At 48.6% G+C, this 14912-nt stretch overlaps 1 protein-coding gene across 5 annotated transcripts in view; it reads left to right on the forward strand.

Annotated features, from left to right (window-relative positions):
* Nucleotides 1-12095: 12095 nt before the first annotated feature.
* The window catches only part of FDPS (farnesyl diphosphate synthase), an 11903-nt gene continuing 9086 nt past the window's right edge, over nt 12096-14912 (forward strand). The window contains exons 1-4 of one of the 5 annotated variants that reach the window (XM_023213953.3): nt 12184-12313; nt 12866-12911; nt 13089-13301; nt 13379-13541. In XM_023213953.3, the coding sequence (XP_023069721.1) occupies nt 13126-13301; nt 13379-13541 (339 nt within the window). In that variant the 5' untranslated portion in view covers nt 12184-12313; nt 12866-12911; nt 13089-13125. Of the gene's footprint in view, nt 12425-12865; nt 12912-13088; nt 13302-13378; nt 13542-14912 lie in introns of all 5 variants that reach the window. The other 4 variants (XM_023213952.3, XM_023213955.1, XM_023213956.1 and 1 more) reach the window with 4 other exon arrangements.

A 14912-nucleotide genomic window follows, 5' to 3' on the forward strand; every position in this document is an offset into this window, starting at 1 on the left:
AGTTAGCCCTAGTGAATCCAGGGAGCAGGGGCTATAGGGTGGGGCTGGAGCCTGAAGAAAGGCAAAAGGGATCACTGTGATAGTATGGTGGGGGAAGGGTCACCCAGTTCTGCCCACTTTTTTTCTCTGTCTCAACCAAGAAATGCAGAGTGCCTTCACCACTCTGTAACCTGGCCAGCTGCACGTTTTTGCCTACAGGTTTGAACCCAAGATGGTACGTTGAACATTCCCAGACACTGATAAACTTGATTAGGTTGTTGCTGGAAACACTGAAAGATCGACTATTTTGCTAAACTTATAGACACCTACCCCCAGGGAAATTTTCTTTCCTCCCTTCCTTCCTTCCTTCCTTCCTTCCTTGCTTCCTTCCTTCCTTCTTTTCTTTTCTTTTCTTTTTTTTTTTTTGACAGAGTCTGACTCTGTCCCCCAGGCTGGAGTGCAGTGGCGCAATCTCAGCTCACTGCAACCTCTGCCTCCTGGGTTCAAGCAATCCTCCTGCCTCAGCCTCCTGAGTAGCTGGGATTACAGATTGTGCACCACTATGCCCAGCTAATTTTTTTCTTTATCTTTTTTTTTTTTTTTCTTTTGAGACAGAGTCTGGCTCTGTTGCCCAGGTTGGAGTGCAGTGGCACGATCTCAGCTCACTGCAACCTCTGCCTCCTGGGTTCAAGTGATTCTCCTGTCTCAGTCTCCTGAGTAGCTGGGATTACAGGCACGTGCCACCACACCTGGCTAATTTTTGTATTTTTAGTAGAGATGGGATTTCACCATATTGGTTAGGCTGGTCTCGAAATCTTGACGTTCAGATCCACCCACCTCGGCCTCCCAAAGTGCTGGGATTACAGGTGTGAGCCACTGCACCTGACCTAATTTTTGTATTTTTTTTGTAAAGACAAGGTTTCACCATGTTGGCCAGGCTGGTCTCCAACTCCTGGCCTCAAGTATCCACCAGCCTCAGCCTCTCAAACTGCTAGGATTACAGGTGTGAGCCACCTTGCCCAGCCTTTCTTTCTTCTTTCTTTCTTTTTTTTTTTTTGTTAAAGGGTCTTACTCTGTCACCCTGGCTGGAGTGCACTGGTGTGATCATGGCTCACTGTAGCCTTGACCTCCTGGGCTCAAACGATCCTCCCACCTCAGCCTCCCAAGTAGCCGGTACTACAGGTATGCACCACCATGCCTGGCAACTTTTTAAAGTTTTATTTATTACAAATTTTTTTTTCCTTTCTTTCCACAGGTGTTGACTTTTTATTTTTGTAGAGACTGGTGTCACTCTGTTGCCCAGGTTGGTCTTGAACACCTATGCTCAAGTGGTCCTCCTGCCTTGGTCTCCCAAAGTGCCAGGATTACAAGTGTCAGCCATAGTACTGGCCTCAGATTTCTTAAACACTCCTATAAACACCATATCCTGAACCCCTCCTTGAGAACATACCTGGGTAGAACACCCATTGTCCACAGCAAGGATGTGCAGCAGCTGTTCTGTAGGTAAGTTCCCCTAATGTCTGCTTTGGCCTGATTGCCCTGGCATTTAGCACTTCACTCACTGGAATCCCAACCAGCCTCATCTTGGGATGGTTTGGGGCACCCTTTGCGAGAGCTGCCCTGATGCCAGCTGTGGGTTCAGCTGATACTAACTGGTGGGATTCTCTGGAAGGGCTTTGATAGCATCATCATCATCGTAGCATTCATTAGTTACCATTTGCCCATTCCCCACTGTCCAATCTTTATCGAACACGTACTCTCTATCAGGCCCAAAGGACACACTGGTGAGCAAAACAGACAGGGCCTTTGCCCTCTGCGAGATTTACAGTATAGCGGGGAGACAGACTATGAACAAGTATCAGAGAAATAAATATGGAACTACAAACCTTGCAAGTGCTACTAAGTAATCGATCAGGGTGCTGGAACACAGAAGCCAGTGGGAGAAGAGAGAGGGTGTATTTTATTTTATTTATTTATTTTGGAAGCGGAGTTTTGCTCTTGTCACCTAGGCCAGAGTGCAGTGGCACGATCTCAGCTCACTGCAACCTCTGCCTCCGGGGTTCAAGCGATTCTCATGCCTCAGCTTCCCAAGTAGCTGGGATTACAGGTGCACATCACCACGCTTGGCCTCGAGGATGTATTTTAGACAAGATGAGATGGTTGAGGAAGTCTTCTTTGAAGTGACAATTTTGCAGCTGAAATTTGAAGGATGAGGAGGAACCAGTGGGGACAAATGGAGGAAGGGGTTTTCCACGGCGGGGCGGGGAGGGGGGGCAGAAATAATATATGCCAAGGCTCTGAGGAAGAAAAAGCTTGGCGCCAAGGAGACAAAGAGCTGCAATGAGGTTGTGTGCCTGGAGTGCAGGGTCGTGGCCCATGGTGAAGGTAGGGGACCTGAGCAGGATCTTGTGATGTGGTGGGTTTACCCAGGGTACGGACATGATCCAATTGATGGTTTAGGTCCCTTCTGTTGCTGGGTAAAGAATAGATGGTAGCCAGGTGTGGCGGCTCATGCCTGTAATCCCAGCACTTTGGGAGGCCAAGGCAGGTGGATCACCTGAGATCAGGAGTTTGAGACCAGCCTGGCTAACATGGTGAAACCCTGTCTCTACTAAAAATACAAAAAATTAGCCGGGTGTGGTGGTGCACACCTGTAATCCCAGGTACTCAGGAGGCTGAGGCAGGAGAATCACTTGAATCCGGGAGGCGGAGGTTTCAGTGAGCCAAGATCATGCCATTGCACTCCAGCCTGGGCAACAAGAGTGAAACATCATCTCAAAAAAAAAAAAAAAAAAAAAAGAATACATGGTAGGTACAGGTAGACCTACTATGGGCTTAGAAAGAATCTTGGTGGTAGGTGATCTAGCATGTTGGCAGTGAAGATGAAGAGAGGGGGACGGCTTGGAGATGCATTTTGGAGAAGAGCCAGCAAAGTGGAACAGCCAAACAGCCACGGAGAGGGTGGCTTCTAGCATCAAGGAGTCTGGCTTGAGCAGTTGGGTAGATGGTAGTGCCACTAACTGAGACTACAGAGGAAATAGGTTTGAAGTAGGGGGAAATTCAAGCTTTCTGTTTTGACAGGCTAAATTTGAGAAGCCAGTTAATCATCAAAATCCATAGTCAGACAGTTGGAGCTGTTCATCGAGCACAGCTTCCTGTGTGCTGGAACAGCGTTTGTGCCTCATGGGCACCGTCCCCTTTTATCATTGTAACAACCTAGAAAGAAGGTAGGATCAACAGGCTGTTTTACAGATGAGGGAACTGGGCCATAGCAAGGTTCCTTCTCCACTCTGCTGTGGGGCCAGGAGGCTGAAGGCTTTGCAGAGTGGCATCTGTAGGGTTTGGAGAGTGGCATCCATAGGAGATGAGACGGAGAGGGTGAGGTTGAGCATTTACCTCCCCAGCTGCCCCCTGTGAGGATTCTAGGGACCATTCTCTCCCTATGCCTTGGACCCTTACAGGAGTAACGAAGCCCACTGTTATTAGATCTGGGGTAATGCACTATCCCTTGTGGTTTACCAACACCCTGCCCATTCCTTTGTATAACCCTGTTATGAAACACTTTCAAATTATTCAATTTGAGAGAATTCTTTATTTCCTGAAGAAATCCTACCCGATACACTTGTCTGATACTAAAAGTCTTGTCAGGAGTGGAGCTGGGATTCAGGCCCAGAGAGTAGAGCTCCAGAGCCCGAGTTGTAACCACTAAGCTCCATGCCTGCCCCTTGGGACTGTTTCAGTGGCTGGGAAGGGGAGAAGTCTGTGACTCTGGAGTTGGAAAAGAGACAGATAGTAGGGAGGACTTCCTAGGGGAAATGAGCATGGGGTCTCATCTCTCTGTATATAGAAGACAGAACACATAAAGAGGGACAAAATTTGAAGCCAGAGAGAATGTGGTAGACTTCAGGGACTGGGGATTCAGGCCTTGTGCTTGTGGTGTTGGGAGAGACGTGGGACTTTGGGCCTTTAAAGATGGTCTGGCATTATTTTGTTTTTGATACAGGGCCTTCCTCTGTAGCCCAGGCTGGAATGCAGTATCATGATCTCTGCTCACCGCAGCCTCCATCTCCTGGGCTCAAGTGATCCTCCTATCTCAATGTCCCAAGTAGTTGGGACTATAGGCATGCACCACAATGCCTACTATTTTTTTGTGTGTGTGTATTTTCTGTAGAGATGGAGTTTTACCGTGTTGCCCAGGCTCAAGTGCAGAACTCCTGGGCTCAAGTGGTCTGCCCGCCTTTGCCTCCCAAAATACTGGGATTACAGCATGAGCCACCACGCCCAGCTGTGGTCTGGCAATATTGAACTGACATCAGAACCGGCTGGGAGGATAGGAATCCCAGAGATCCCAGTCCCAAGGGATTAGCAGGAGGTGGGGGGCAGTTCTCCAAAGGAGCCTGTGTCCTGTCCAGCTAAGGGACAGACACTTCGACCTGAAATCAGGCCAGAGTTTCCTCAGCAATATATAATCTCGCCCATTTTTATGCAAATGATAGCAATGGTACCATATATAACACTCCATACTGTTTTTCTTTACCATTTAGTAATAGATCTTAGACTCCTTGCATATTGAAGCCATAAAAGGGAGGCCTCAATTTTGCTCACAATTTTATTTATTTATTTACTTATTTATTATTTTGAGGCAGAGTCTCACTCTTTCACCAAGGCTAGAGTGCAGTGGCGCCATCTCAGCTCACTGTAGCCTCCATCTCCTGGGTTCAAGTGATTCTCCTGCCTCAGCCTCTTGAGTAGCTGGGATTACAGGCATGTGCCACCACACCTGGCTAATTTTTGTATTTTTAGTAGAAATGGGGTTTTGCCATGTTGGCCAGGCTGGTCTCGAACTCCTGACCTCAGGTGATACGCCCACCTCGGCCTCCCAAAGTGCTGGGATTACAGGCATGAGCCACCATGTCCAGCCCTGCTCACAATATATAATGGACTCCCTGAAATCTATTTGTTGTTCCCTTCCTCTGCTTATAGAGTGTTCTCCCATAGATGAACGTATGTACGCCTTGCTCATTGCTTCCTTCTGATCCGTTTTCAGATATCACCCTGCCAGTGAGGCCTTCTCTGCTCACTCTAGTTAATACTGCAATCTTCCCTATGCTTTGCCCTTCATCCCTGCTCTGCTTTGATAGATTTTACAATCATTAAATGTGTTCCCACCTCCAAGCTGGAGTGTCAGTTCTGTGAGGACTGAGATTTTTGTCTTTGTTCTCTGCTATATTCCTAGAGCCTAGTAGGTGTTCAATAAATTTTTGTTTTATATATATATATATATATATATATGTTGTTTTTGAGACAGAGTCTTGCGGTGTCGCCCAGCCTTGAGTGCAATGGTGCGATCTTGGCTCACTGTAACCTCCGCCTCCCAGGTTCAAGCGATTCTCCTGCCTCAGACTCCCGAGTAGCTGGCACTACAGGTGTCCACCACCATGACCAGCTAATTTTTTGTATTTTTTAGTAGAGACGGGGTTTCACTGTGCTAGCAAGGATGGTCTCGATCTCCTGACCTCGTGATCCGCCCGCCTCGGCCTCCCAAAGTGCTGCAATTACAGGCGTGAGCCACTACAGGCGCCTGTAGTTCATGACCAGCTAATTTTTTGTATTTTTAGTAGAGACCAGGTTTCACTGTGTTAGCCAGGATGGTCTCGATCTCCTGACCTTGTGATCTGTCTGGCTTCAGCCTCCCAAAGTGCTAGGATTACAGGCGTGAGCCATCGCACCCAGCCTTTTTTTTTTTTTTTTTTTTTTTTTTTTTGAGATGGATTCTCAGTCTGTCACCCAGGCTGAAGTGCAATGGCCTGATCTTGGCTCACTGCAACCTCTTCTTTCCAGGTTCAAGGGATTATCCTGCCTCAGCCTCCTGAGTAGCTGGGATTATAGGCACCCGCCACCACCCCCGGCTAATTTTTGTATTTTTAGTATAGACAGGGTTTCACCATATTGGCCAGGTTGGTCTCGAACTCATGACCTCAGGTGATCTGCCCACTTCGGCCTCCCAAAGTGCTGGGATTACAGGTATGAGCCACCATACCCAGCCCAACTTTTCTTACTATTATTGTTTTTTTGAGACAGAGTCTCACTCCTGTTGTCCAGGCTGGAGTGCAGTGGCATGATCACAGCTCACTGCAGCCTCAACTTCCTGGGCTTAAGCAATCCTCCCACCTCAGCCTCCTGGGTAGCTGGGATTACAGGCATGCACCACCATACCTGGCTAATTTTTTGTATTTTTAGTACAGATGGGGTTTTGCCATGTTCCTCAGGCTGGTCTTGAACTGGGCTCAAGCGATCCTTCTGCCTCAGCTTCCCAAAGGGCTAGGATTATAGGTGTGAGCCACTGTACCTATACATAATTTTTGCCAAATACATAATTTTTGAAGGATGAACGAATGATAATGGGAGCCAGCCCTTGGCTTGAATCAACAAGGTCCAGTTCCAGCTTCTCTCCTGGGCTACAGACCCTCATATTCAATTACCCACCTCTAACCACCACTCTGTGACTGGGGCCACACTCAGTTCAGCGTTCCTCCCCATTGCTCCATCATAGCTAAGTAAACGTTGTTTCACTTCCTTGCTCCCACCCCATCCTGTTCTACCTCCTTGACTCTCTCTGCACCCTAAAGAAAATGGGAGCACAGTGGCTCATACCTATAACCCTAGTGACTCCAGAGGCTGAGGCAAGAGGATCACTTAAGGCCAGGAGTTCCAGACCAACTTGGGCAATGTAGCAAGACCCCATCTCTGAACTGGCTAGGTGTGGTAGTGCACACCCGTAGTCCCAGTTATCTAGGAGGCTGGGGGGGGATGATAGCTTAAGCCCAGAAGTTTGAAGCTGCAGTGTGCTGTGATGGCACCACTGCACTCCAGCCTGGGTGATGGAACAAAACTCTCTGGAAAAAAAAAAAAAAAAGAAAGAAAAAAAGAAGCTGGGAGCTCCTCACTCCCTATATCTAACATAAATCCAAACAACAACAACAACAAAAAGTGTCTGGGCGCAATGGCTCATGACTGTAATCCCAGCACTTTTGGAGGCTGAGGTGGGAGGATCACTTGAGTTCAGGAGTTCAAGACCAGACTGGGCAGCATAGTGAGACACCATCTCTACAAAAAATAAAAAGTTGGCTGGGTGCAGTGGCTTACGCCTGTAACTGCAGCACTTTGGGAGGCCGAGGCGGGCGGATCACGAGGTCAGGAGATCGAGACCATCCTTGCTAGCACAGTGAAACCCCGTCTCTACTAAAAAATACAAAAAATTAGCTGGGCGTGGTGGCAGGCGCCTGTAGTCCCAGCTACTCAGGAGGTTGAGGCAGGAGAATAGTGTGAACCCGGGAGGCAAAGCTTGCAGTGAGCTGAGATTGCGCCACTGCACTCCAGCCTGGGCGACAGAGCAAGACTCCATCTCAAAAATAATAATAATAAAAAATAAAATAAAATAAAAAGTTACCCAGGTGTGGTGGCACATGCCCGTAGTCCCAGCTATTCAAGAGGCGGAGGTGTGAGGATTGCTTGAGCCCGGAAGGTCAAGGCTACAGCGAGCTATAATCATGCCATTGCACTCCATACTGGGTGAGAGAATGCGACCCTGTCTCAAAGGGGAAGAAAAGAAAGAAAGAAAAAGAAAAAAATTGAACCAGAAGAGGAGGTCATGAGAATCTCCGATTTATAGCCAGTCAGTTAGATGCACAGATGACTATCGGGACTTGCGTTTTTTTTTTTTTTTTTTTTTGAGATGGAGTCTCACTCTGTTGTCCAGGCTGGAGTGCGGTGGTGTGATCTCAGCTCACTGCAACTTCCACCTCCTGGGTTCAAGTGATTCTCCTGCCTCAGTGTCCTGAGTAGCTGGGATTACAGATGCCCGCCATCAGTCCTGGCTAATTTTTGTATTTTCAGTGAAGACGGGGCTTCACTATGTTAACCAGGCTGGTCTCGAACTCCTGACTTTGTGATCCACCTGCCTTGGATTCCCACAGTGCTGGTCAGGTGTGAGCCACCACACCTGGCTAAGGAACTTGCGATTTATCTGAAGTGGGTAGGGGAAGTTCTCTCAGGACTGAGCCTTTAACCTATGTGGTCTGTGATAGCTCTAAGTAAATAGTGTCAAAATTGAATTAGGGCTGGGCATGGTGGCTAAGCTGACTTAAAAATTAGCTAGGTGTGGTAGTGCACATCTGTAGTCCCAGCACCCTAGGAGGCCGAGGTGGGTGGGCAGATCATTTAAGGTCAGGAGTTTGAGACCAGCCTTAATCCCAGCACTTTGGGAGGCTGAGAGGGGTGGATCAGCTGAGGTCAGGAGCTCAAGACCAGCCTGGCCAACATGGTGAAACCCCCTCTCTACTAAAAATACGAAAATTAGCCGGGCGAGGTGGCAGGCAGCTGTAATCCCGGCTACTCAGGAGGCTGAGGCAGGGAGAATTGCTTGAACCTGGGAGGCAGAAGTTGCAGTGAGCCAAGATTGCACCACTGCATTCCAGCCTGGGCAATGGCAACAGAGAGAGATTCTGTTTCAAAAAAATAAAAGTCCAGGCATGGTGGCTTACGCCTGTAATCCCAGCACTTTGGGAGGCCGAGGCAGGCAGATCACCTGAGGTTGGGAGTTCAAGACCAGCCTGACCAACATGGGGAAAACCTATCTCTACTAAAAAAAAAAAAAAATTACAAAATTACCTGGGTGTGGTGGTGCAAGCCTGTAATCCCAGCTACTTGGGAGGCTGAGGCAGGAGACTCTCTTGAACCCAGGAGGCGGAGAGAGAGGCTGCAGTAAACACCTGGGGTTACAGGTGTTAGCCATCGTGACCGGCTGTAATTTTTCATGTAATGATACTTTGCTGGACCTCCCTCTAATTCCTTTCTGGGTATGCACAATGATTTTTAATTTTTAAATTTATGGTAAAATTTACATAATTAAAAAAATATGGTATGGTAAAATATACATAAGTAAAGTTTTTTTTTTTGTTTTTTTTTTTTTGAGACAGAGTCTTGCTCTGTCACCCAGACTGGAGTGCAATGGCGCGATCTTGGCTCACTGCAACCTCTGCCTCCCGGGTTCCAACCTCTGCCTCCCGGGTTCAAGTGATTCTCCTGCCTCAGACTCCTGAGTAGTTGGGATTACAGGCACCCATCACCATGCCCGGCCTTTTTTGTATTTTTAGTAGAGATGGGGTTTTGCCATGTTGGTCATGCTGGACTCGAGCTCCTGACCTCAGGTGATCTGCCCACCTTGGCCTCCCAAAATGCTGGAATTACAGGTGTGAGCCACTGCGCCCAGCAAAAGACAAATTTTTTTGAGAAAGGTCACTCTCTGTTGCCCAGGTTGGAGTGCAGTGGCACAATCATAGCTTCTGGGCACAACCCCAAACTTCTGGGTTCAAGTGATCCTCTCCCCTCAGCCTCCCAAAATGCTAAGCTTACAGGCGTGAGCCACTGTGCCTGTCCTGTAAGTGAAATTGACCACTTTAACCATTTACTGTACAGCTAAGTGGCGTTAAGTACATTCACATTGTTGTGCAGCCATTATCACCACCCATCTACAGAATTTTTTTCAACTTCTCAGATGAAACTCTGTACTCATGAAACAATAACTCCTCATTCCCTCTCCCATTAGCCCCAGGAAACCACCATTCTACTTTCTGTTACTATGAATTTGATTATTCTAGGTACCTTATAAGGTACTGAGGCAGGAAAACAGGGTCTGGAGGCAGGGAACATAAGGCCGATTCACACTTCAGCTATGACAGGAAATATCCTCTTCATAGGGCCTAGGCCAAGTAAATGACTTTGTAATTTTACTTCATCCTCTCCATTTACATAGGGCGTACTCTAAGTAGAGGGTATTTAAACTCCCTAAAATTCTGCAATAGGGCCTTTGAGCACCTATGCTCGGGCCTGCTCCCACACTGTGAAGTGTTCTTTCATTTTCAATAAATTCCTTCATTCCTTCTTTCCTTTATTCGTGTGTTTTGTCCAGTTTTTTTTTTTTTTTTTTTTTTTTTTTTTGAGACAGAGTCTGGCTCTATTGTCCAGGTTGGAGTGCAGCGGAGTGATCTCAGTTCACCACAACCTCCACCTCCCGAGTTCAAGTGATTCTCCTGCCTCAGCTTCCTGAGTAGCTGGGACTACCGGTGTGCGCCACCATGCTGGGCTAATTTTGGATTTTTTAGTAGAGACGGGGTTTCACTATGTTGGCCAAGCTGGTCTTGAACTCCTGACCTCGTGATCTGCCCGCCTTGGCCTCCCAAAGCGCTGGGATTACAGGCATGAGCCATTGTGCCCAGCCGTGTTTTGTCCAATTCTTTGTTCAAGATGCCAAGAACCTGGACACCCTTCACTGGTGACAGTACCTTATATACACGGAATCATACAGTATCTGTCCTTTTGAGTCTGGCTTATTTCACTTAGCATAATTGTCAGAGGCATGTGAACCAGAGCAACTCCATCTTGAATAGGGACTGGGTAAAATAATGCTGAGACCTAATGGGCTGCATTTCCAGTTGGTTTAGGCATTCTAAGTCACAGGATGAGATAGGAAATTGGCTCAAGATACAAGTCATAAAGACCTTGCTGTTAAAACAGATTGCAGTAAAGAAACTGGCCAAAACCCACCAAAACCAAGATGGTAACTAGAGAGACCTCTGGTCGTCTTCAATGCTATACTCCTACCACATGCTGTGTCGACATCAGGGTTCTATATGGTCTACAAAGCTGAAGCATGAATAATCCACCCCTTGTTTAGCTTATAATCAATAATCAATACATTTATTTTATAATAATCACAATCATATTTATAATTATTATAAATTATTATAAATATACATTTAACAATATAAATTAGTAATATACATTTATAATTATTATAAATCAATAATCAATAAATAACTGGCCGGGCCCGGTGGCTCACTCTGTAATCCCAGCACTTTCAGAGGTCGAGGTGGCTGGATCACCTTAGGTCAGGAGTTCAAGACCAGCCTGGCCAACCTGGAGAAACTCCCTCTCTACTAAAAACACAAAAATTAGCTGGGCATAGTGGCAGGCACCTGTAATCCAGGAGAATCTCTTGAACCCAGGAAGCAGAGGTTGCGTAGCTGGAATTACAGGCGCGCACCAGCACACCTGGGTAATTTTTGTATTTTTAGTAGAGAAGGGGTTTTGCCATGTTGGCCAGGCTGGTCTCAGATTCCTGACCTCAGGTGATCCGCCCGGCTCGGCCTCCCAAAGTGCTGGGATTACAGGTGTGAGCCCATGAACCACTGTGCCAGGCCAAGACTCATCTTTTTTTTTTTTTTTTGATACGGAGTTTTGCTCTGTCCCGCCAGCTAGAGTGTAGCCAGCTAGAGTGCAGTGGTGCGCTCACTGCAACCTCCGCCTTCTGGGTTCAAGCGATTTTCCTGCTTCAGCCTCCCTGTAGCTGTGATTACAGGTGCCCGCCACAGCGCCGGGCTAATTTTTTTTTTTTGGGGACGAAGTCTTGCTCTGTAGTCCAGGCTGGGGTGGAGTGGTGTGATCTCGGCTCACTGCAACCTCCGCCTCCCGGGTTGAAGCGATTCTCCTGCCTCAGCCCTCCTGAGTAGCTGGGATTACAGGCGCGCGCCACCCGACTATTTTTTTTTTTTTTTTGTATTTTTAGGAGAGACGGGGGTTCACCACATTGGTCAGGCTGGTCTCGAACTCCTGACCTCATGATCTACCCGCCTCGGCCTCCCAAAGTGCTGGGATTACAGGCGTAAGCCACCGTGCCCGGCCCAAGACTCATTTTTCTTAAGCCCTTAAAGCACTTTACACACATATTACCTCGTGGTATTACCACCCTCATTCAACAAATGAGGTAAGCTAATCTCAAGGAAGTTCACTGAAGATCAGAGATGTTAAATGATTTGCCTAAAGTTAGAGAACTAATAAGTGAGAAAGCTAGTTCTGTTGCGTTTTACTAACGTGCCAATCAGCTGCCCAGGAAGATAATGAAAACTGTGAGTAAGAGGCAGCCAGCGCCACAGCGGGGGCGTTCCCTGCCTGGCTCGCTTCCGGCACTGATGCCTCCAGCCTAGACTTCTAGGCTTCAGCCCTTCTATTGGTCGTCCGTCACCGTGCGCCATGCTCACACGAGGGCCAGCAGCCAATCAGCGCGGCTCGTCTCCACCCAGCCAGGCCACGCAGGATCGCGTTATCCGTCCCTCCCGCGGGCACTCTGGGAGTTGTAGTCTAATTATACATTTCCACCCATAACTTGGGGAGAGCGGGAACTACTCGATCCAGAGAGCCGAGCGCGGAGCGGATTCTGCTTTCAGGAGTACCCGCCAATTAGCGGAACGGAGTAGGAATCCGCATCTGGGAACAGGTGAGAGATTATGTGTGCTGGGCCTTGGAGGAAGGGGGCCGATACCGGGCCTTGCCTCTGTAACGATACTGTGAGGCATCAGAAGGCCAGCCTGTTGTGTCCGTTTTGAAGGTCGGTGGGCTAGACTGGTTGGTCTTCGGGGGGTGCGGAGACTTCCAAACTCTGCCCTTGTGTTTTTCTGGAACCGCCAATATTCCCGGACCCTGGTTTACTCCTTTGCTGCGAGCCCTTCTCTCCCGTCCAGAGTTGCTGCGAGCCTGTCTGCTTAGTCCTAGCGATTCCTGTGAGGCTTGGGACGCGCGGTTCCAGCACCCCGGACAATATGGACGCAGCACCTATGGGTTCTCGCCCCAGTGCTTCTCCCCTCCTTGGGGCGTAACTCAGACCCTGGGCACCCCTCTCCATTGCCCAGGGGAGACCTGGGTTCTAGATTTGGCTTTGCCTCTACTATCTTCCTACCTCCTAGAGCTTCAGTTTGGCTTGTGTAAAATAGGATGACTTAAGGGTCCTTTCAGCCCCTAATCCTGTACTCTGTACCACCTCCTTACCCAGCCTTGTGCACGCCGTCTTGAAGGCACTGAGTTCTAGCCTGTTTATTGTAAGTGGCGATTTGTTGGGTCTCCGTCACCCAGCCATACTTTTTGTTCCCTGCATATCCTTGTTGTTGTCCCCAAGCACATTCCACAAGAGGGAGGGGCACTCTGGGCTAAGGCTGGGGTGGGAGTTATCTGGGTAGCAGCCACCATGCCTCTGCCTTTGGTGCTTGCTCCTGCAGGGAGTGCTTGGCGCCCCCTCCCTATGCCACTCCCAGGATGCCCCTGTCCCGCTGGTTGAGATCTGTGGGGGTCTTCCTGCTGCCAGCCCCCTACTGGGCACCCCGGGAGAGGTGGCTGGGTTCCCTACGGCGGCCCTCCCTGGTGCACGGGTACCCAGTCCTGGCCTGGCACAGTGCCCGCTGCTGGTGCCAAGCGTGGACAGAGGAACCTCGGTGAGTGTGGTTGGGGTGAGGGCCTTGGGGAGGGGATCAGCTGATCAGGTTTCTGACTTGTTTTTCCTTCTACTCAGAGCCCTTTGCTCCTCCCTCAGAATGAACGGAGACCAGAAATCAGATGTTTATGCCCAAGAAAAGCAAGATTTTGTTCAGCACTTCTCCCAGATCGTTAGGGTGCTGACTGAGGATGAGATGGGGCACCCAGAGACAGGAGATGCTATTGCCCGTCTCAAGGAGGTGAGGGATTCATGACTGGGGGGAGTGAGCCTTTGGTTCGGTTGCTCTGTATATGTGGGATTCACCTGTGGCTTATGAGGGACTTTTGACAGATGTGAGAGAAAGCTTTTTTTTTTTTTTTTTTTCTCCCTGAGACAGAGCCTCGCTCTGTCACCCAGGCTGGAGTGCAATGGTGCGATCTCGGCTTACTGCTACCTCCACCTCCCAGGTTCAAGCGATTCTCCTGCCTCAGCCTTCCGACTAGCTGGGATTATAGGCGTGTGCCACCACACCCAGCAAATTTTTGTACTTTTAGTAGAGATGGGGTTTCACCGTGTTGGTCAGGCTGGTCTTGAACTCCTGACCTCAGGTGATCTACCCACCTCCGCCTCCCAAAGTGCTAGGATTATAGGCATGAGCCACTGCGCCTGGCCAAGAAAGCGTTTACCTGAGGGACTCGAGTCTCCTCTGGAGAGGTTGGGGCCTGGGCAAGTATACTTACTCAGTCCATAAACCTGACTTTTGGCTCTGATCCAAAAGTCACCCAAACTGCTTTGCTTGGGGGTGGAGGCCTTGAACCTGGCAAGTCTTAGATTTTGTGTCCTGAAGTCAGAAGCTGATACCTTGGCAGAGACCTGGGAGGAAGACAATCTGATATTGTCCTATCTCCCTGGGACCTGAGAAAGTTATTGTATCATTAGAAACCCTTATTCTAGGACATGAACTATTGCTGTGATACTTGCCAATTTTTTTCCTGTTGATTCTGGAGTATCTATTAAAATTCTTTTTATAAATGCTGTCTATCTCATATATCTGAGGGGAATCAAGGGAAAGGGGGGCTTTGCCTATACTGGGATGGGGATTAAAAGAGAGTCTTGGCCGGGCGCGGTGGCTCAAGCCTGTAATCCCAGCACTTTGGGAGGCCGAGATGGGCGGATCACGAGGTCAGGAGATCGAGACCATCCTGGCTAACACGGTGAAACCCCGTCTCTACTAAAAAATACAAAAAACTAGCCGGGCGAGGTGGCAGGCGCCTGTAGTCCCAGCTACTCGGGAGGCTGAGGCAGGAGAATGGCGTAAACCCGGGAGGCGGAGCTTGTAGTGAGCTGAGATCCGGCCACTGCACTCCACCCTGGGCGACAGAGTGAGACTCCGTCTCAAAACAAAAATAAAAATACAAATAAAAATAAAAAAACTAAAAAGCCCAACCATTCAAGCCAGGTGCAGTGGTGCTCCCCTCTAGTCCCAGCTATTTGGGAAGCTGAGACAGGAAGATCATTTGAGGCAAGGAGTTCAAGGTTGCAGTATGATCACGCCTGTGAATAACTGCTGCACTCCAGCCTGGGCAAAACAGAGAGACCCTGTTGCTAAAAAAAAAAAAAAAAAAAAAAA

The sequence above is a fragment of the Piliocolobus tephrosceles genome, chromosome 1 (assembly GCF_002776525.5).
Source record: "Piliocolobus tephrosceles isolate RC106 chromosome 1, ASM277652v3, whole genome shotgun sequence".
Lineage (NCBI taxonomy): Eukaryota > Metazoa > Chordata > Mammalia > Primates > Cercopithecidae > Piliocolobus > Piliocolobus tephrosceles.